The sequence below is a fragment of the Terrapene carolina genome, unplaced genomic scaffold (assembly GCF_002925995.2).
Source record: "Terrapene carolina triunguis isolate 2854851 unplaced genomic scaffold, T_m_triunguis-2.0 Scaffold194, whole genome shotgun sequence".
Lineage (NCBI taxonomy): Eukaryota > Metazoa > Chordata > Testudines > Emydidae > Terrapene > Terrapene triunguis.
In genome coordinates, this window is record NW_020664545.1 from 21,502 (window position 1) to 43,101 (window position 21,600).

At 41.3% G+C, this 21,600-nt stretch overlaps 1 protein-coding gene and 1 long non-coding RNA gene across 3 annotated transcripts in view; one reads left to right on the top strand and one right to left on the bottom strand.

Annotated features, from left to right (window-relative positions):
• The window catches only part of LOC112102818, a 38,773-nt gene that overhangs the window by 14,646 nt on the left and 2,527 nt on the right, over nucleotides 1-21,600 (bottom strand). The gene's annotated exons all lie outside the window — the stretch shown is intronic.
• The window catches only part of TPM4 (tropomyosin 4), a 34,477-nt gene that overhangs the window by 11,212 nt on the left and 1,665 nt on the right, over nucleotides 1-21,600 (top strand). Inside the window, exons 2-9 of one of the 2 annotated variants that reach the window (XM_024194274.1) lie at nucleotides 348-473; nucleotides 5,304-5,437; nucleotides 8,438-8,555; nucleotides 9,042-9,112; nucleotides 11,193-11,268; nucleotides 12,833-12,895; nucleotides 12,982-13,051; nucleotides 16,216-16,433. In XM_024194274.1, coding sequence (XP_024050042.1) covers nucleotides 348-473; nucleotides 5,304-5,437; nucleotides 8,438-8,555; nucleotides 9,042-9,112; nucleotides 11,193-11,268; nucleotides 12,833-12,895; nucleotides 12,982-13,051; nucleotides 16,216-16,298 — 741 coding nt within the window. In that variant the 3' untranslated portion in view covers nucleotides 16,299-16,433. Of the gene's footprint in view, nucleotides 1-347; nucleotides 474-5,303; nucleotides 5,438-8,437; nucleotides 8,556-9,041; nucleotides 9,113-11,192; nucleotides 11,269-12,832; nucleotides 12,896-12,981; nucleotides 13,052-16,215; nucleotides 16,434-21,600 lie in introns of those variants that run through there. The other variant, XM_024194275.1, reaches the window with a different exon arrangement.

The window sequence follows — 21,600 nt, forward strand, 5'->3', positions numbered from 1 at the left end:
GCACTGGCCACTGTTGGAAGACAGGATACTGGGCTAGCTGGACCTTTGGTTTGACCCAGTAGGGCGATTCTTATGTTCATTATGTGAATGCCAAACAGCCTGCTCAACTGCTATGTTAGGTTTATTAGCATAGTGTAAAACTGTGTAGGCTACTTGGCATCTAAACAACTGAAGTTACAGAGTGACTTTGAAAAATCCACAATTAGATATCTCTCCATGGCATCACTTTAAAAACATCTTAACATAATTTAAAACGAATAGTAGGAAGAAGTCTTTGACTATCCTTATCTATAAGCAGAGCAACCAATGTGTCAGAATGTTCACAACTTATTTTTCTTTCTCAAAAGGTAGAGGATGAGCTGGTGGCACTGCAGAAGAAGTTAAAAGGAACTGAAGATGAACTGGATAAATACTCAGAAGCTCTCAAAGATGCTCAGGAAAAACTGGAACAGACTGATAAGAAGGCAACAGATGTATGTACCTGCACAGAATGCAGATGTGTAACTAACTAGAAATGGTATATTTTACAACACACAGGATATTGGTTGTATATTTGATTTAGTGTTACTTTATTGCAGTAGTTTGCCCAGAGGAAAAAGGCAGAGACAATTATGTCATGGTTGAGGTACGTAACTCCCCACCCCCACAAAAAAATGATATTGGTTGTCTAGGATTACATCTGTTGCTGCATTACGAAGCTTCCTGCTGATCCACCAGCACAAGAGTATCCTAAAACCAGCTTACTTATTCCCAAGAGATGCTCCCCTGTGTAGGACCATCAGATATTTTAGAGCCATTTCCTGTACGGTTACCCCTCCCTGTTACTGGCAGAAGGAACATGGTGGGGGGCTTCCAAGTACCCTAGTAATCCCCAACTGACATAGTGGCCCCTTGGGACTGTTGGCAGTTGATACAAGTAAGAACAGCCTGACAGCTGCTGTAACTTGTGCAGAGGATTGGCCTGACACAGAAAGGCCCTGGAACTGGTGGCTTAAAGACACTTTGCACTCCTGTTTTCCTCAGCCATAGATGAGGATCCGGCCCTCTGAGTTAATGCTGGGCAGGTGCAAATTCCACTGACACAATCACTAAGAATCAAGCACATTATCAGTTAAATTTACATTCCCATCTACAGTAGCAGTTTGCTTACCTTACCATCCAGATATTGTACAACCCAAACATGCTGCACAAACCCACAATTACATGAGAGACTTCTCTCTTGGACAGCCTATTTCCAGGGGGAGACTAAACCATTGTGTGCCACAGGCTGAGAATAGGCAGGCCAGGAGAGTTTAATCCAAGTTATTGTGCTCAATACAGGGGTGATTGGGTGGGGTTCAGTAGCCTATGGTGTGTAGGAGATCAAACTAGATGATCTGGTGATCTTTACTTTGAATTCTTACACAAAAACTCTGAGGATACATGCAGCCAATTCCTGTAATTGCACTCCCACACAAACCTTCCCTGGGTCCTCAGCCTGACTAAAGTGCTTTACTGATACCTACAGATGAACCTGAATCATTTACTGAGTGCCTGAAGCAGCCCTGGAGAAATGGCCTGACTTATAGCCCTTTCCACCCCTGAGCTATCCCTCTGCTGCTGGGGCACAGCACTGCCTTGCTGCTGAAACTGTTCTTCCTCCAATAGCTCCATTCAGGCCAGACTCTTCCCTTCCAGCCTCACCACCACCATGTGCCGTCCTGGAGAGCATGGGACAGACTTTCTTTTTCTTCATGCAGAGACTGATGAAGTCCTTCCGTTCACTTTCCTTTGTCATTTATTCCAGCTGGATAACTTGCTGCCTTTAAGTAGCTTTTTGGAAGTAGAAAGCTAAAGTTACAAGCAGAATCTGAATGTGCAGTTTAATAAAATCTCTCTCAAAGGAGAGCTCTAAGCAATTTCCCCCTTCTCTTAAACTACATGTTACTTTAACATAGGTCAAAAAAACCTGAACATGCTGGAAAAATAACTTAACTCTTGCTGACTTTAATAGAGCAACCCTCTGCTATTAGGGTGACCAGACAGCAAGTGTGAAAAATAAGACAAAGCCCCTAATAGTGGGATGTTTGTCACCCTATCCACTATTGTAAGCCTCAGAGCATGTAAAGAATGCTCCCCATGTGCTCCCAATTGAGACTGCTGGTTTCACACATGTGTGTGTGATTAGCCTTCCCGGGATCTTCCTGGTCTTTTACCACATGGATCCAGTGAATTACTTTTACTGTAGATTGTGGCAGGCTTTAACTGAAGAAAGGTTGGGTCAAATGGTCTCCAACTTTCAAGTAGCCACATATCCGTTTTCAGGTATGGTTGCCAACCCTCCCGGAATCGGGCTCTATCTCACAGAGGCTACTGAAGCCAAACTGGGAGATTTTAGGTGCTAAAAGTCTGGCGGCGCAGTGGGGTTAAGGCAGGTAAGCACCTCCTGGCCGGCGTCTGCACCTCACACACACACACCCCACCCCAACCCCCTGCACCCAAACTCCCTCCCAGAGCCCGCACCCCTCATCTCCTCCCACACCCAAATCCCCTGCCCCAGCCCTGAGCCCTCTCCAGCACTCAAACTCTCTCCCACAGCTTGCACCCCACACCCCCTCCTGCACTCCAACTCTCTGCCCCAGGCTCAGCCCGGAGCCCTCTCCCACACTCCAAACCTTTGGCCCGAGCCCCAACCTTCTGCCCCAGAGCCTGTACCCCAATCCTCTGCCCCAGGCTGGTGAGAGTGAGTGAGGGTGGGGGACAGCAAGCGACGGGGGGGGGGGATGGAGTGAAAGGGGCAGGGCCTTGGGGAAAGAGTGAGGCCTTGGAGGAGGGGACGGGGCAAAGGTGTTTGGGTTTGTGTGATTAGACAGTTGGCAACCCTATCTTCGGGAGATGCTTGTTACCGGTTGGAATCCTGTTTCATTAACACTGCATTTTAAAATGAAAGCATCTGGTGAAGGAGGTTACCAGTGCTGGATTGCTATAGATGTCTTTTCTAAGATATCAGTAGCTTTTGTATGCAATCTGCACATTCAATAAATAGTACTTAAGAAGAGAACAAATGAAATGCTGACTGACTTGTGATTAGAAAAATCGAATAACCAAACTGCACTAGGGAAATAGGAAGCACTCTAGCACCTGTCATACAAAAATCCACCAGCCAATAGTTATTTGCTTTTTTCCAAACAGTCTGTGTTTTAATATAATACGGTTCCTTTTACTCAGTATATATAGAAGGGATTAATTTGATCAGCTTGTCTTGATGTATGCATTGCGAGATTGCTGCCTACAACATTTCTTCACTGCCTTGTTTAGTCTAGTTGTGAGTTATTCCAGTGATGGGGCTTTAACTACTTCTTAGACTATTCAACAGTCTTCAAACAGATCTAATTGTTAGGAAATATTTCCCGATATTTTATTGCTCACTTTCAAACCATGTCTGCTAGGTAAACCCTCCCTTGTCTCCTGTTTTCACCTTCCGATTCCCTTAATTATTGTTGGGCCCAAGCTATCCATATTTGGCGTGAGGAAAGATTTTAGGTACTAAACACTCAACCCTGTAATATTTAATTTATCTTTCTCTGAAACCACTCTACATTAATGAGATGTCTCCAGTATGGGACAAGTTGACATCCTAAGAAGTTGGAGATTTAAATCCTAGAACTGCTTCTCTCTGATGGCAATATTGATATACCTCCTAGACCATAGGGGGGTGGGGAGGGAGCGCCACCCAGCTCCGCTCCTGGCCCTAGCTGCCAGCGCCGCCCCCAGGTCCCTGGCTGCCAGCCCCAGCCTTGGCCACCTTACCCCATCCGTGTCCCCCTCCCCTCCCAGAGCCATGGCCTCACTCCCAGCCCATGGAGGGGCACAGACAGGGTAAAGGGGGATGCAAGGTAAGAAGTTTGGGGACTACTGTCCTAGACCAACAAGACATAAACATATTTAATTAATATAGTATTTTCCTTCCAGATTATTAAAGAAGTTAAGTGATTTAGAAAAACCTATCCATATAGCAGGAAGTGTATGTGCTTTTTGATAAAACACTTTTAGATTATGGTAAAAATGTTATTGTCTCATTTTATAGCAAAACTTTGTGTTAACTTTTTCTCCCAAGACCATTATATTGTCCAGTATTTTTCACCAAACCTTTATGCTGAAAACAAAAACAGAGGATGGATTAAAGAGCAGTAATTCAAACTGTTTCACATTTAAAAAATACATTTGCACTGTTCATCATAGACAAAGTGGAATTTCAGAATGTCAGTTTTGGATTCAATGGCCAAAAACTGTAAATTTGACTTTCCACATCCCAATTTAATCAAAGCTAAACCACATTAATCTGCCTTGAATTTCACCAGTGAAACTTTATGCCATTAGAGAATCCTTCTGAAAGATTCTGGCAAGTCACAAGAGGCATCTGGGAGATGTGACGGCTCAGAATTAGTGATCTGTCCCTTTGAACATTCTTGCAGGATTGGGTTATCTTAGATATTAATATAACTCAGTACTGCAAGATGCCTACTACATTTTTTCACTGTAATGGGAATTCCATATTTAAAAAAAAATAATAATCAAGAATTGTATAAATGACAGGAGTCCTAACAACAAGAAGAGTTCATCAGACCAGCCCCCCCAGTTTCCACCATGGGCCCCAGATTGTCTCCCTATCTCCTGTTTTCCCCCCTCTCTGCCCAGTCTCAGAGGGCTATATAGAAGTGGTATAAAACAAAGTGGAATTATTTTTTGAAAGTTTCTTGCTGTGCCACATGCAAGCAGATGAGTAACTTTCCCCTGGTGGCTCCCAGACCATCCCCTGGCCAATCCCCATTTATAAACTATGTGAGATTTATAGACAGTGGAGCCCCCACTGTACACAGAAGTTGCTTTAACTAAATTCCATTAGTAAGCCATCCAAAGCTAGGGTTAGGATCTTTGACAAGACCAAAACTATAAGCCAAATGTGGAATTTCTGGACTGAGCCATTTGGGAGTTAGAAGAAAAAAGTTCCAACCAGATTTCTACATGTAGAACCTCCCATCTCCACAGTACAATTAGCTGAAAATGTTTTTCTTGTTAAACAGATTTTTAATGGTTAATTCTGTGTGATGAGGAAGAGAAAGTGTGGGTGTATTTTTAATAAAAACATTCTATATTTTGAAATTCCTATAGTTATATAGCTAAAAAACTAGAAAGCATCTTTTCCTAGAGTTCCATGCATATAAATAGTGAAAATGAAGTAATTAGAGGTGATCATTTTTGAATTATTGGTGTCCAGCTAGTTGAGTTTTATTTAACCAGTGCTGTTTGATTGTTTTGCATAGGCAGAAGGTGAAGTGGCAGCTTTGAATCGGCGTATCCAGCTGGTGGAAGAGGAGCTGGATCGTGCCCAAGAACGTCTGGCGACTGCCCTGCAGAAACTGGAGGAGGCAGAGAAGGCAGCAGATGAAAGTGAGAGGTAGGCATCCAAAAGGAACGATGCAGAGAAGTGACTTACATCGGAAGATCCCAGTAGTAGGCTACTTTAACAGTCTTTGAAGGTTTTAAAGACTTGGTGCACTTAAGTTCCGTTTCCCACTCACTCTTTCAGATGCTACTTTTAGTATTGTGAGAAATAAAGGGCCACAATCATAAAAGTATTACTGCTCTGGTTAATAAGCTGTTCCCATTGTCTAGACATTTCCCGTTTCATCCAAAAAATGACAAAAAACTTGCAGTATATCATATACATCCCAGCTGCCCTTTTGGGGAAGCTAAACTTCCCAAGGGCTATATTCTCCCTTGTCCTGTTCCTCTCCAGCTGTCTAACCTATTTCTTTCCCACCATGATCTATTGTAATTTGTGCCCCTTTTTGCTTTAACAAAGCCTGTTATCTCCACTGGGAAAAACTGTTATCTTTATTTACCTCTTGAGCACTATGCACACTCTTATGAGACTATAATAAAAATTAAACATAAAACTGCATGAAGTTACAACTAAGGTTGCTGAGTGCAATTCAGGAGAATACATACCATTGAACGCATCACTAACTCTCATAGAAATCTCAAGCTAAGGCTGCAAAGACATCTGATGCAGCTCTTAACACTCAGTTCATACAGTCAGATAATTAAAATAGAAGAATTCTCAGTTGTTAGCCCCAAACACTATTTACTTTTGCCTCTCAATTTATTTTATAGCTGGATTCAACTTCCATTGAAGTCAATGACTGACTTCAGTGGGAGTTGAACTGAGCCCTTAGCCGTTTTAATACTGCTTGTTACTGCTCCACCTATAATATATACTTATTCAATGTCTAAATTGCATAAATCTTTCTATTAGAACTCTGTTTTCAATTGCCTATAACTTGAACAATTGCGTAGGATTTGGACTGAAAGCTTCCAGGTTGGTCCTTGCCTCAGATTGAAAGTCTGAGCAAAAATGACTCAAGTGTTTCCAAGAATGAGGACCGTGAGAACTAATCATATTAAATAACATTTCTGATGGTTTTAACACTCATGTCTCTCTAAAGTAAAAACTTTAAAGTTGGCAGCAGAGTAGTCCTGAGATTGGAGGGGTGTTTTGTCGTCTCCATGAAATATATTGAAATTTGGCAGTTACAAATACAGAAAAATCATAATTTGCACATAGACAGTATAACTTGTTATATGCTTGCTCTTAATTTTCTGAACATTCCAGCTGCACAGGCTCCCAGACCTTGATGAACTTTCTGTATCACATGCATACAATATGCACAGCATTTGAGCCGTCTCCTGTTTGGAGCTCTGCTTTCCCCCCTTAAAATACTTGTTGATCTAAGGAGAAGGGCATTGGACAGGGAGCCAAGAGACCACACATTCTAGTCTCACCTCTTCCATTGATCAATAATGATTCCATGTACTTACAGTCTTATTATTGAGCAACTCCTCATACACCTACCTTTTGAAGTAGATACATATCGACCACCCTATTTTGCAGAAGAGGTAAGTGAAGATCTGTGATGTTGCACCAGGTCACTGCTGGCAGCTTTGGTAATAGAACCCGATTTTCATGCACTTAGACACAATGCATTTTATAATTAATATGCCAAATCTATGTGTTTGACTACGCTGTTTGTAAAAATACTTGTAACATATTTTTGCCTGTCCACTCAAGTGAAATAGCATCTAATCAGAGTCCTGACTCTGTCCCTTGCTCTAACCACCAACCTATATTTCCCTCCTAGAGAAATAAAATCCAAGATTATACTGCTGTCTAGTAAATACCTGGGCATCCCATTGTCAAAGAATGTTATGTATCCCCTTCTAGTAGCTGTATGTAGGGTGGACATTCCACCATCTGGGCCTATAATCTGTTGTGACTCCACATGTATTCTAAGATGCTAAAGGCCTCCCCCATCAATAGACCACAGAAGAGACTTCCAATGCCTAAGGGCCTTGTTGGTTAATTTATGGCAGAGGGTGCGCTGATCATATATATATATCCTTTACCCAAGCATCTCAGGCAGTGGGTATGGGAGTTTGAGACCAGAACACTTACTTCAGAAGAAGGGCTTTTCTTCAACCTGGTGTTCTTTGCTGGATCTGCTATCTGTAAAGGTATTGCAATTTCTAGAACCAAAGCTGTGCTCAGAATTCTATATGCTTATGAGCCTTGGTGGCAGTGGCATTGGAACAATTTTTATGATGGGGGTGCTGAAAGCCATTGAACAAAACTGTAAGCCTTGTATATGATGGAAACTACTTCAAGCTAGGGGGTGCTGCCACACACCCCAGTCCCTGTAGTTCCAGCACCCTGCTTTCAGGGCTCCCTGGCTCTGCAGGCTAGAGTCCAGAAACTATTAGTTGCCGTGAGTTGGGAGGGGAAATGTTGGATCCAACAAATTTTACATTGGCCTTTGATATTATTTTACTCTAACAGTTTACAAACTGCTCCAGATTTGAGCTCTAAGAAACAATTTCTCAGCATTTAAACAAAAACCTGGCCTCAATAGTTTGTCTTGAATGAACTAATATTTGTCCTGGGTAAAGCCACAGAGAAAAGTATTTAGCTATTTTGTTTTTAGCTATTTCCGCTTTACCTAATTATTCTAAGGACTACAAACTTGAGTAAGATTTTAAAAAGAAAAGTTCCCACTAGTATCGCTCAAATATGTTTTAAATGATACAAGCAAATAAATGTAATCTACTTAAAGTATATTGGGATCTTGCTAAATGGAAGAAGCACAATAAGCTAATAATCCTGCATCATTCAATAGCTGCAAGCACTGTTAAGTTCAGACAATCTGATAAGTAGAGATTCATTCCAACTAGTATTATCAGCAACTTTGTTAGCCAATAAGAGCATGATAGATTGGTTTGGGTTCAAGTCACAGTAGTTAGATATTAAGAAGTTCACAACAGGGCCTGTTTGGCTAAATGTGCTGACTGGCTTGTAGTAACCCCATCTCTCTGAAACAATCCGCTTTGTTTCCTTCTATAGAGGTATGAAAGTTATTGAAAACAGAGCAATGAAGGATGAAGAAAAAATGGAAATTCAGGAGATGCAGCTGAAAGAGGCTAAGCATATTGCTGAGGAGGCTGACCGTAAATATGAAGAGGTAAAAATGGCGCTGCATGGAAGTAGCAAGTGCTGTTTGCTTTGGTGAGAAAGTGATAAAAGAAAGTATCTGGAAGAACTTCAAATAGTCATATAGTCTGTTTAATACTATTTGTATACTTTCCATAAAGTGGTAGTTCAAGTTTGAAATATATTTTTGGGCACAGCAAGGCCACAAAGATGCAGTTCCTAACAGCCTGAGAATTAACATGAAATGAGCTTGTTACATCTTACACTGCCTAATGCTAGGAACATTGAAAGTCTCTCTGCTTCTGCGGAAGGGATCCTGCATTGAGCTCACTCTCCCTAGCAGCTGATTATAGGGTGTCAAGAGAGCATGGGCCAGATCTCTGTAATGTGTTGTCTATATGTTGCATATCTCCAGACTGGGTTGCTTCTAGCCTTTATCTGAGAAGAAAGAAACCTGCAGAGATGTGGAGCTTTGTGGAAAACAAATAGGGAAAATATAATTCTCCTCTCTCTGCAGGTTGCGCGTAAACTGGTCATTTTGGAGGGTGAACTAGAGAGAGCCGAGGAACGTGCTGAGGTGTCAGAACTGTGAGTGGCTGTTCAATGGTTCTGCATGTACATAAATCATTTTGCAATATCAGACTAGAGGTGGAAAGACCTTATTAGGTCCTATCTGTTCCCTGAATGCAGGGGGGAGGAGAAGGGCCTGCATAGTATGTAGAGCCTTATCTCAGGGTTTTCATAGTAGCATCACTGTAGGATCCAAGTACACCTCTACCCTCGATATAACGCTGTCCTCGCGCACCAAGAAATCTTACCGTGTTATAGGTGAAACTGCGTTATATCGAACTTGCTTTGATCCACCGGAGTGTGCAGCTCCGCCCCACCCCCCACCCCACCCCCCGGAGCACTGCTTTACCACGTTATATCCAAATTCATGTTATATTGGGTCACGTTATATTGGGGCAGAGGTGTATTGTATCTCATTAATGTAAAGGTTGCCAGTATTTAGAGCTGGTGAGACATGGAATTTCCTGAAGAATGGAAATTTCAAATATTTTTTAAAAGTTTTAGTTCCCTGTCATTCAGGAATCTCTACGAATTCCCTGATGGGAAGCCTATTAGATCTGAGAGCCTGCCATGCTCACGAATGGTGTGGAGAAAGTGAATAAGGAAGTGTAATTTACTCCTTCCCATAACACAACCAGTGGTTACCCAATAAAATTAATAGGCAGCAGGTTTAAAACATAAGGAAATACTTCTTCACACAATGCAGTCAACCTGTGGACCTCATTGCCAAGGATGTTTTGAAGGCCAAAAGTATAACTGAGTTCAAAAAAGAATTAGATAAGTTCCTGGAGGACAGGACCATTAATGCCTATTAGTCAAGATGGTCAGGGACGCAACCCCTTGCTCTGGGTGTCTTTAAGCCTCTGATAGCCAGAAGATGGGACTGGATGACAGGGAATGGATCACTTGATAAACTGCCCTGTTCCGTTCATTTCCTCTAAAGCATCCGACACCGGCCACTGTTGGAAGACAGGATCATGGGCTAGATCAGGGGAGGGCAAACTACGGTCTGTGGGCCGGATCCAGCCCATCAGGTCTTTCAATCCAGCGCGTGGGATTGCCAGCCCCGTGGCGCAGCAGGACTAAGGCAGGCTCCCTGCCTGCCCTGGCCCTGTGCCACTCCTGGAAGCAGCCGGCACCATGTCCCTGTGACCCCTGGGGAAAGGGGGGGCAGAGGGCTCCGTGCGCTGCCCTCGCCTGCAGGCACCGCCCCCCACAGCTCCTATTGGCTGGGAACGGGGAACAACGGCCAATGGAAGCTTCAGGGTTGGTACCCACAGGTGAGGGCAGCACGCCGAGATGCCTGCCCTAGCCCACCCCCAGGAGCCACTGCTGGACATGCTGGCCACTTCCAGGAGCAGCACGGGGCCGGGGCCATCAGGGAGCCTGCCTTAGCCCCACTGAACACCGCTGCCACCCCAGAGCCCGAACCCTTCCTGCACCCCGCACCCCAACCCCCTTCCCTGAGCCTCCTAACCCTCTGCCTTGAGCCCCCGTCACACCCCTCCTGAACCCCAACCTCCTGCCCTGAGCCCCCGTCGCACCCCGCACGCCTCCTGCATACCAACCCCCTGCCCTGAACCCCCTCCTGCACCCCACACCCCTCCCCCTGAGTCCCTTCCTGCACACCACACCCACACTCCCTCCCGCACCCCAACCCCCTGCCCCAGCCCTACATTCATGGCCCTGCGTACAATTTCCCCACCCAGATGTGGCGCTTGAGTCAAAAGTTTGCCCACCTTTGGGCTAGATGGACCATTGATCTGACCCAGTACGGCCATTCTTATGTTCTAATTAAATTCCTGGTACAACTGACAGAAGATACCTGTTCACAGAGGACAGCATGGAGCTCTAAGATTCAAGAAAGGAAATCAAGCGGAACAAATAAGCCTAACAAGCTATATTTTGCTACAAAAATCTATTTGCTACAAAAGTCGGCATAGTATATTTTGGGAAACTGTAAATGCTATGTACACCAACTTAGTGCACTGAGTGTATCTAACAAGTTGGCTCACATTTTACTTGTTTAGCGCATTTGGAAACCAAACAGCATAATATATGGAGAAGAACTGATCTGATCACCTTTGTCTTTGTGTAGAAAATGCAGTGACCTTGAAGAAGAACTAAAAAATGTCACTAACAACCTAAAGTCCCTGGAGGCTCAGTCTGAGAAGGTTGGTTCTTCCTGATTAAGAACACAGAATGTTTAAGGTTCAGCAAGGAGAATGAAGACTTGGTGATACAAGTTTACAGCAATCACAAAAAAAGAGGAATCTGAAAACTTGTCATGCTTTTTGTATTGATTAACTGAGGAATTATTGGAGGAATTGGTGTGTAAGGTGAATTTGATACCAAAAAGTCTTCTGTAGAAAGCCAGTACATTTGCTTGTAGTAGGGGTCCTAGGACAATCTGACTGGAGATCTAATTGTGTGGAATTAGTCCCTTGTGCTATCAACATATTAGACCCAGAGTATGTTACAAGACACACCAATTTACGTAATACTGTGAGGCTATGTTAACTAATACTGAATGATTTCACAAAGTTGTATGGCTGGGGGAGCAGGGGTCAAGCAATTGAAGAGGGAATGAAGCACGGTATTGTATGGGAAGTGTCATCTTACCTGTGCATTGCCCATTTTTCTAGTGTTTGCAGTTGGGAGAGGGAGGTTGATGTCTTTTGGTGTGTGGGTGTATTTATTAACAGTTAACACCCTTGTAAGGGGGTTTTGGAGTGAACTTTGCATTTCTGGGTTATTCAGTACTTGAGTTTTGGGGAATGAAACATGTTCAGGGAAGGCACACGTAGTACAGGACATTGTTGTGCTACTACAGTCTTAACTCCAAATTACCCACACTTTTTACTTTTGAATCTGTTTGCTGGCATCACTTACAAAGTTTTTCTAGCACAGAAGACTAACAGGCTAGGAATATATCTCACTCATTACTGAACCTTTTAGAAGTTGTATTATATAGCTGGATAGCTTTACATGGAACTGTACTGAAATTCACAGGATCTCTGCCCTGAGGAGCTCACAAGAGTAGTTCAGACAGAACTTGTCAAATGATGAGCCATGGTGGATGAAGTGTAGAGGAAAAGCAAAGGCAATACAGCTGGTAGGGTGTTTTACAAGAACAACAAAATTGGGGGATGGTAACCAACTTTACATACGCTTCTCTTGTGTCTTCTGACAATTTAATTCAAGTATCTGGGTACCAGAATGGGCGCAGATACTGAGTAGAGACTAAAGATAGAATTTTAGTCCAAATAACTGACTTTCGAGGAGGGGCTTGAAAATAAGTGAAGTCACTTGTTGAAGAATAGCCTTTTCCAGGGAGATGGGATGGTTTGAATTACTTCAAGGACATGAGTTTCTTGAGGTAGGGGTGTGTGTGTGTGTATGTGTGTGTGTGTGTGTACACACACACACACGGCTCCACTTTTTATTATATGTAAGTGGAGCCATAGTCCAAGGCAAAGAATATAGCCCCTAAGCAAAAGACAAGGCATTCAGAATTTTATTCAGACAGTGGGCAAACAAGAAACCTCAAGAAATACAGTGACATGGTTGCATCCAGGAAATGGGATGATAGTTAAGGAAAAGCATTTTAGAATGACAGGAGGCTACTACCTGTTATTAGTCAATGGCCCTTAACAGTAGCCTAACAAAAAAGTTAAACTGTCTGATGTTTAGTTTTCCTACCAGTTTCTTAACAGATTGTTCGCCCTGTTTTCACAGTACTCTGAAAAAGAGGATAAATATGAAGAAGAAATCAAGCTTCTCTCTGACAAACTCAAGGAGGTGAGACGATCCATCCCAATGAATTTGCATTTCAGCAGAGATTGTTTCTCGTCCAGTATCTAAGATTCTGCATAATCTTTTTCCAGGCTGAAACACGTGCGGAGTTTGCAGAAAGAACGGTTGCTAAACTGGAAAAGACTATTGATGATCTGGAAGGTATGAAATTACTTTTGAAATTTTTACAAGTCCCATCAATTTCAAACTGAGAAACAATAAATTCTAGCACTATGTATTCTCTGTAGATTATGGGGGAAATCTTTATACTACTATAATTACCTGTAGCGAGACCATTAAACACAGTTATATTATAATATTTACTTTTTTCTCTCAGCATTTTCCCCTAAAAATTCATCCATTTGGTAGTACTATAGAATCACCTGAATCTGTGGATGGCCTATTCTCTTGATTAAGAAATGAACACTTAAAATATGTCTGAATTCTTAATAGGACAGAATGCTCTACTGAACATAACACGCTATTACAGATTCTATACTTATTAAACACCATTTAATCCCTTGGTATGGGGTGAACGTGTCCCCTGCCTCCATGTAGCTGAATTTATGTTCATTTTGTCCTGATTAAGCCAGTCAGTTGGACTATCAGACTAAATCAGTTTTCTCGGAGGAGCTCCAAAAAAGTTGTCCCTTATAAACTGAAAGCTATGCATATGAGATTCATACATGTAGACATATTGTTCATTAATGTGCTTTGTTCCTGTAAATTGCTTGAAGAAGAACATAAGAGCATAAGAACAGCCATACAGTGTCAGACCAAAGGTCCATCTTGCCCACTATCCTGTTTTCTGACAGAGGCCAATGCTAGGTACCCCAGAGGCTAGGGACACCATCCCTGCCCATCCTGACTAATAGTCATTGATGGACCTACATTCTTCAAAACTTAGCTCTCAGTAGAAAAATAGTGATAGTTAATCTGGAGGTGTGAGAGCCACACACTAGTCTACAGCCAGATGGTTGGGTCCAAAAGCAAACTAGATCCCAAATTTCAGGATGATTGAGATTGTGTTCCAATAAAAAGGACAGGGTATCAATCCCAGAAGCTGTGCTAGCATCTCTTCTGAATGGAATAGCTACCACTCCTTCCCAGAGATCACATGCAACAAGTAATAGCAAAGGAATGTAAGCAGCAGAAACCATGACTATAGGTGAAAATTAGTGTGGTCAAGTGATTTAAAAAAAATCATGATTAATCACGCTGTTAAACAATAATAGAATACTATTTATATGCTCACTTTATATTTATTTTTATTATAAAAAATTCACTGTAAAAAATAAAAAATACTATTTTTTAATTCACTTAATACAAGTACTGTAGTGCAATCTCTTTATAATGAAAATTGAACTTACAAATGTAGAATTATGTACAAAAATAACTGCATTCAAAAATAAAACAATGTAAAACTTTAGAGCGTACAAGTCCACTCAATCCTACTTCTTGTTCAGCCAATCGCTCAGACCAGGGGTCGGCAACGTTTGGCCTGCGGCTCGCCAGGGTAAGCACCCTGGCAGGCCGGGCCAGTTTATTTACCTGTTGACGCGGCAGGTAAAGCCGATTGCGGCCCCCACTGACCGCGGTTCGCCGTCCTGGGCCAATGGGGGCGGCGAGAAGCGGCGCGGGCAAGGGATGTGCTGGCCACGGCTTCCCCGGGCTCAGACAAACAAGTTTGTTTACATTTGCAGGAGATAATGCTGCCCACTTCTTGTTTACAATGTCACCTGAAAGTGAGAACAGGCGTTCTCATGGCACTGTTGTAGCCGGAGTTGCAAGATATTTATGTGCCAGATGCGCTAAAGATTCATAGGTCCCTTCATCTTCCACCACCATTCCAGAGGACATGCGTCCATGCTGATGATGGGTTCTGCTTGATAACAATCCAAAGTAGTGCAGACCAACACATGTTCATTTTCATCATCTGAGTCAGATGCCACCAGCAGAAAGTTAATTTTCTTTTCTGGTGGTTTGGGTTCTGTAGTTTCTGCATCAGAGTGTTGCTCTTTTAAGAGTTCTGAAAGCATGCTCAACACCCCATCCTGATCAGATTTTGGAAGGCACTTCAGATTCTTAAATCTTAAGTCGAGTGTTGTAGCTATCTTTAGAAATCTCATACTGGTACCTTCGTTGTGTTTTGTCAAATCTGCAGTGAAAGTATCAGGGGATAGCCGTGTTAGTCTGTATCTACAAGATGCATCTGAAGAAGTGAGGTTTTTACCCACGAAAGCTTATGCCCAAATAAATCTGTTAGTCTTTAAGGTGCCACCAGACTCCTTGTTGTTTCTGCAGTGAAAGTGTTCTTAAAATGAACAACATGCTGGGTCATCATCCGAGACTGCTATAACATGAAATATATGGCAGAATGCGGGTAAAACACAAAGCAGGAGACATACTGAACTTCTTTGGGGAGAATTGTAACAAATTTTATTAATGCATTTTTTTTTTTTTAACAAGTCTCATCAGCATGGAAGCAAGTCCTCTGAATTTTGGCCAAAGCATGAAGGGGCATACGAATGTTTAGCAGATCTGGCATGTAAATACCTTTCAATCCCAGCTACAGAAGTGCCATGTGAATGTCTGTTCTCACTTTCAGGTGACATTATAAATAAGAAGCGGGCAGCATTATCTCCCGTAAATGTAAACAATCTTGTTTGTCTTAGCGATTGGCTGAACAAGAAGTAGGACTGAGTGGACTTGTAGGTTCTAAAGTTTTACGTTGTTTTGAGTGCAGTTACATAACAAACAAACAAAAAAAAAATACTCTTGATGACGCTGCTTCTTGGCAGTATTTCGGCGGCGACGCCTCTTGATGTTGCCGTTTCTCGGTGGCATTTCGGCGGATGCTTCTCCGTCGGCCAGTACGCGGGCGCACATAGATGCCCTGGCGGGCACTATGGCACCCATAAGCACCGCATTGGGGACCACTGCTGTATACCAACTGCACCTAATCAAGGGGCCATTTTATTTTATTTATAGGAATAGAATTTATTTTAAGGTTTGTTATCTGACTCAGTTGTGACCAGTAGGAAGATCTGGCTTCTAAATCTTTTCTAAAACTCTACTGAAAATTTTTTATAAGAAATTGAAACTCCTGACATTTTGGCAGTTAGTACATGTGTATAGCTTTTGCCTTATATTTTAATGTTCTCTAATCTTGTTTACATGTTTTCTTCTCATCTTTATTTTCCACCGTTTATCCTCACTTGCTGCATTCCAATTTTTCTCCATATTCTCTACCATGCATCTCTTGCTGTGGACTGTTTTACTACATTTCTTGTTGAACATCTTGCCTTGGGCCCTTGGATCTGTAGACGAGCTGTATGCTCAGAAGCTGAAGTACAAAGCTATCAGTGAGGAGCTTGACCATGCACTCAATGATATGACCTCTTTGTAAATGCATTTCCTCTTTTGGCTTTGCCTTGGTGCACTAAGATTCTGCCTTTAATACTAGTCTGAGTAATTCCTAGTACTAGTCCGTCAGTCTTTTTCTGTAAAAACTGAATTAAATAAAAAACAAGCTACCTTGATACCTGTACATTCTCTGCTTTTTTTCTTTTCCATGATTAATGACATAACTAATGTCCTTCTTTTAATTTGTTCTTTTATAACATGTCTGGTCAGATTTTAGCATAGCCCTGTAATTCTCACTAGGATACTTTTAGGAGAATTAGTTTAATTGTACTCAGATTGCTTCTTTAAAAACCAAAACCTATCCAGTTGTTAAGTTAAAATGTAAGTGATGGGTCACATAACAAAACTGGAAGAAAGTTCAAATAAAGTGGCATGTAGGACAAAATAAAAAATGAATATAAATCCCACCTGCAGCACTCATATTACTTCAGTGGTTATTTATTTCCTGGATAGCCGTGACTATAATGAACGCGCAAACAGGAATTGTGCAAAGACCCAACTTGAGCCAGCAAAAACAGATCCAGAGATACACTTGCTATGCTGTTGATGCCCCTTTGTGTGCTGCATCAAAATAAAACCACTCACAACTGGGATGTAAACTGATGAATGCTGTCATAACTAGTATCTTAAATCAATCAACTACTCCTTGAACAGAAGGATTTTAGGTAGTTTATTCCTGTCCAAGCAGATTTGAATTTGATTACAACTTTGAGAGACATTAAATCAAAAGCTTAATTACAATCTGAATATGACACCCATTCATTTAATAGTGTCCAATCATTTATAGATATTTCTATTGATACTTGCATGTTGATTAAGGACAATGTTACATGGATTGTAAATTGTCTGGAGGATCCCTAAATAACTATTATAAGTGACAAAGTGTCCTGTGAAAAACTACAGGGACCTGCTAGGTCTGATCTTATTCAAGAGGAAGTAACATCATTGCATTCAGAGGAGTTGCAGACACCAGTGAAAAGGGAGAAGTAATCCAAAGGAACTTAAAGAAATACCTGTTAACAGCAAGCTAATGCCTCTGATCAGAAAAATCCAAATACTTTTCAGTTTTCAGCTGTATGCATATGATGCCATGGGAGAGGTAATAATCCTTCTGCATACAACACTTTAGTAACCACACCTGGAATATTTTGTTTAGTTCTGCGCACTTCATTAAATTGACAAATGGGAGGGACCTCAGCAAGGAAGCTCAGAAAAGATAACTAGAATGGCCAGGAGGCTGAAAAGTAACCTATAAAGGAAGTTGAACTATGCATATTTAGGGCTCTTAATCTAAATGACGACAATGGCCATAGTAGAAGATGGAGATAAGTCTACAGAGTGTATGAGTGTGAAAACAGGGGATGAAGTGTGAGGGTGAAAATGGGATGAAGAACTATTTAGCATACTAAAAAGGGATGAAATTGAGAAATTGAGAAGGGTTTTATCTTGAGTAAGGAACTGTGCCAAATTAAATCTAGTAACTCTAAAATTTCAGTGTATTAGAACACCCTTGTTAAGACTTTAAATGTGCATATCTTGGATTTCTGTTTCAAGAAAAGAAACAAACACTCAACATATATGTATGACCTTGAATCTGACTCTGCTGGTTTGGCCAAATGCATACTTCCTATTTTAGATTTGAAGCCAAAAATAAACAAACAGTGCTTTTCTGTAAGACAACTGGCATATTTGAACTATTATTTTGTGCTATAGTTTAAAAAAAAATTATAAATTCTACTCTGTTTTCCTGCATGAAGTCTTTATGCCCGATGTCAACAAATAGGGGAAGAAAGAATTATTCAAATAATACATTAGGAAACTATCATCATGAATACAAAAAAATTTAATGCAATATTGTGGTTGAGTTTTGAAAGGCACAATAGTCAGGAAAGCCTTAGAATTCCTGATGCAAATATAACTCACCCCCCTCACACTTTGTAGCTGCTTAAAATTTCACACATTGAAATGAGCAACCTGGCCCTAACTTGAGGTGCAGACCATTCCTGGTCATCCAGTCCCAGCTTCTGGCAGTCAGTCAACCTGATTGGCAGAAGCTGGGACTGGATGACCAGGGATGGATCATTCAATAATTGCCCTGGTCTGTTCGCTCCCTCTGAAGCATCTGGCAGCGGCCATCGTCAGAGAAAGGATACAGAGCTAAGTGAACTATTGGTCTAACCCAGTATGGCCATTCTTATTTCTAACCCACATTTCAAACTGAAAGCAACAGGAGTTGCAGATATATCAAATATATATACTTGGACTGACACTGAGATGGAAATAGGAGAGACTTGTTGAAAGTTTCTAGGTAACGATAAAAGGGGTAAAAAACAAGGGTGATGTCATGATAGGGGTCTACTACAGATCATCTAACCAGGAACAAGAAATGGATGAGGCTTTTTTTAAAACAACTAACAAAATCATCCAAAGCACAGGACTTGGTAGTTATGGGGGACTTGAACTATCCAGACATCTATTGGGAAAATAACATGGCAGGGCACAGATTATCCAACAAGTTCCTGGAATGTACTGGAGACAAGTTTTATTTCAGAAGGTGGAAAAAGCTACTAGGGGAGAGGCTGTTCTAGATTTCATTTTGCTAAATAGGAAGGAACTGGTTAAGAATATGAAAGTGGAAGGCAGCTTGGGTGAAAGTGATCATGAAATGACAGAGTTCATGATTCTAAGAAATGGTAGGAGGGAAATCAGCACAATAAAGATAATGGATTTCAAGAAGGCAGACTTTAGCAAACTCAGGGAGTTGGTAGGTAAGATCCTATAGGAAGCAAGTCTAAGAGAAAAAACATTTCAAGAGAGTTGGCAGTTTTTCCAAGAGACATTGTTAAGGGCACAAGAGCAAACTATTCCAATGCATAGGAAAGACAGGAAGTATAACAAGAGACACACACACACACACCGGCTTAACCAAGAGATCTTCAATAATCTGAAACTCAAAAAAGAAGAGTCCTACAAAAAGTGAAAATTAGGTCAAATTACAAAGGATGAATATAAACAAATAACACAAGTATGTAGAGACAAAATTAGAAAGGCCAAGGCACAAAATGAGATTAAATTAGCTAGAGACAAGAAAACATTCTACAAATACATTAAAAGCAAGAGGAAGACCAAGGACAGGTAGTCCTGTTATGTGGTATACCTTGAATTTAGTAATGCTTTTGATACTGTCTTGCATGACTTTCTCATAAACAAACTAGGGAAGTACAAACTAGATGGAGCTACTATAAGGTGGATGCATAACTGATTGGAAAACCATTCCCAGAGAGTAGTTATCAGTGGTTCACAGTCAAGCTGGAAGGGCATATTAAATGGGGGCCCTCAGGGATCAATTCTGGATCTGGTTCTGTTCAATATTTTCATCAATGATTTAGATAATAGCATAGAATACAATGATTTAGATAATGGCATAAAGTTTTCAGACAATACCAAGCTGGGAGGGGTTGCAAGTGCTTTAGAGAACAGGATTAAAATTCAAAATGATCTGGACAAACTGGAGAAATGGTCTGAAGAAAATAGTATGAAATTCAATAAGGACAAATGCAAAGTACTCCATTTAGGAAGGAACAATCAGTTGCACACATACCAAATGGGAAGCGACTGCCTAGGAAAGAATACTGTGAAAAGGGATCTGGGGGTCATAGTGGAACACAAGCTAAATACGAGTCAACAGTGTAACACTGTTGCGCGCGCACACACACACACACAAAAAGCAAACATCATTCTGGGATGTATTAGCAGGTGTGTTGTAAGCAAGACACGAGAAGTAATTCTTCTGCTCTACTCTGCGCTGATTAGGCCTCAACTGAAATATTGTGTCCAGTTCTGGGGACCACATTTCAGGAAACGTGGACAAATTGGAGAAAGTCCAGAGAAGAGCAACAAAAATTATTAAAATTCTAGAAAACATGACCCATGAGGGAAGACTGAAAAAATTGGGTTTGTTTAGTCTGGAGAAGAGAAGACTGAGTGGGAACACAAGTATATAAAAGGTTGTTACAATGAAGAGGGAGGAAAATTGTTCTCATTAACCTCTGAAAATAGGACAAGAAGCAATGGGCTTAAATTGCAGCAAAGGCGGTTTAGGTTGGACATTAGAAAAGATTCTTAACTGTCACAGTAGTTAAGCACTGGAATAAATTACCTAAGGAGGCTGTAGAATCTCTGTCATTGGAGATTTTTAAGAGTAGGTTAGACAAACACCTGTCAGGGATGGTCTAGATAATATTTAGTCCTGCCTTGAGTGCAGGGGACTGGACTAAAAGACCTCTCGAGGTCCTTTCCAGTCCTACGATTCTATGATGCTATGTCTAGTGCACTTCTGAAAATTAGGCCCTCTGCTTCTCAGTGTCTAGTTGTAACTGCCTGGTTTGGAACCTTTAGAACTCAATCAGAACTCTGAAGGAACTGTTTTATAAATAAATAATAAATTAGAAAGGGAATCTCTAGCATTATATGTGTGTGATCCATACTCCATTTTTCTTTTGCTGGACTTTTGTAATTGGTGCAATCAAATCCATCAATGCTTGTGATGGCTCTCCCACTAGTACTAATCCCATGAGTCATATTGGGAAATATATGCCAATGGAAGCAGTTGTGATTTTTGTCAGTTCTACATCTAGTGCTAACAATACCTCTAAGGAGTGGTCTACACGGGGGTCAATCAGGAAAGGTGAATCAACTAAAGTCATGCAGTCAATGTGTATAACTTAGTGTGTTTACCTCCGTCCCCAGGTAGATGTTTTAATTCAGGAGCAATGTAACCTTAGGAGGACTAAGTTACAGGAAATGTAGACCACTTTACTCCTGAACGAAAGCATCCACAGGGGTTAAATGTACGTTATGTGCATTGACTTCACACCTTTAGTTGACTTGCCTTAATTTTGATAAATGGCCTGGTAGAGACATGTAATTTAGTGTTTAGGAGGAGGAGGGGTGTTTCACACTAACTTATGGGGTTTTTAGTTAAAATGCCTATTGTCCACATGATACAATTCTTCTTTCAATTTAAATGTCCAGTTTTTTACCAAGAGGATAATCCCTTTTGAAGGTGCATTAAGTTAACTAAGGAATGAGTTAGTGCAAAATAAGATTTGTGTGGATGCATCTATTTCACATTGACTTGGCAGTCCTCCCACTGTTATCTCATACTGCAATGCATGATGGCAGGCCCGACCTGTCTGTTTACCTGTGCGTCTTCTACTGTTATGGCATCTTGATCAGATTTTTGCTGTGAGGCCACCACCAAATCTCATTTGTCATGGGTCTGC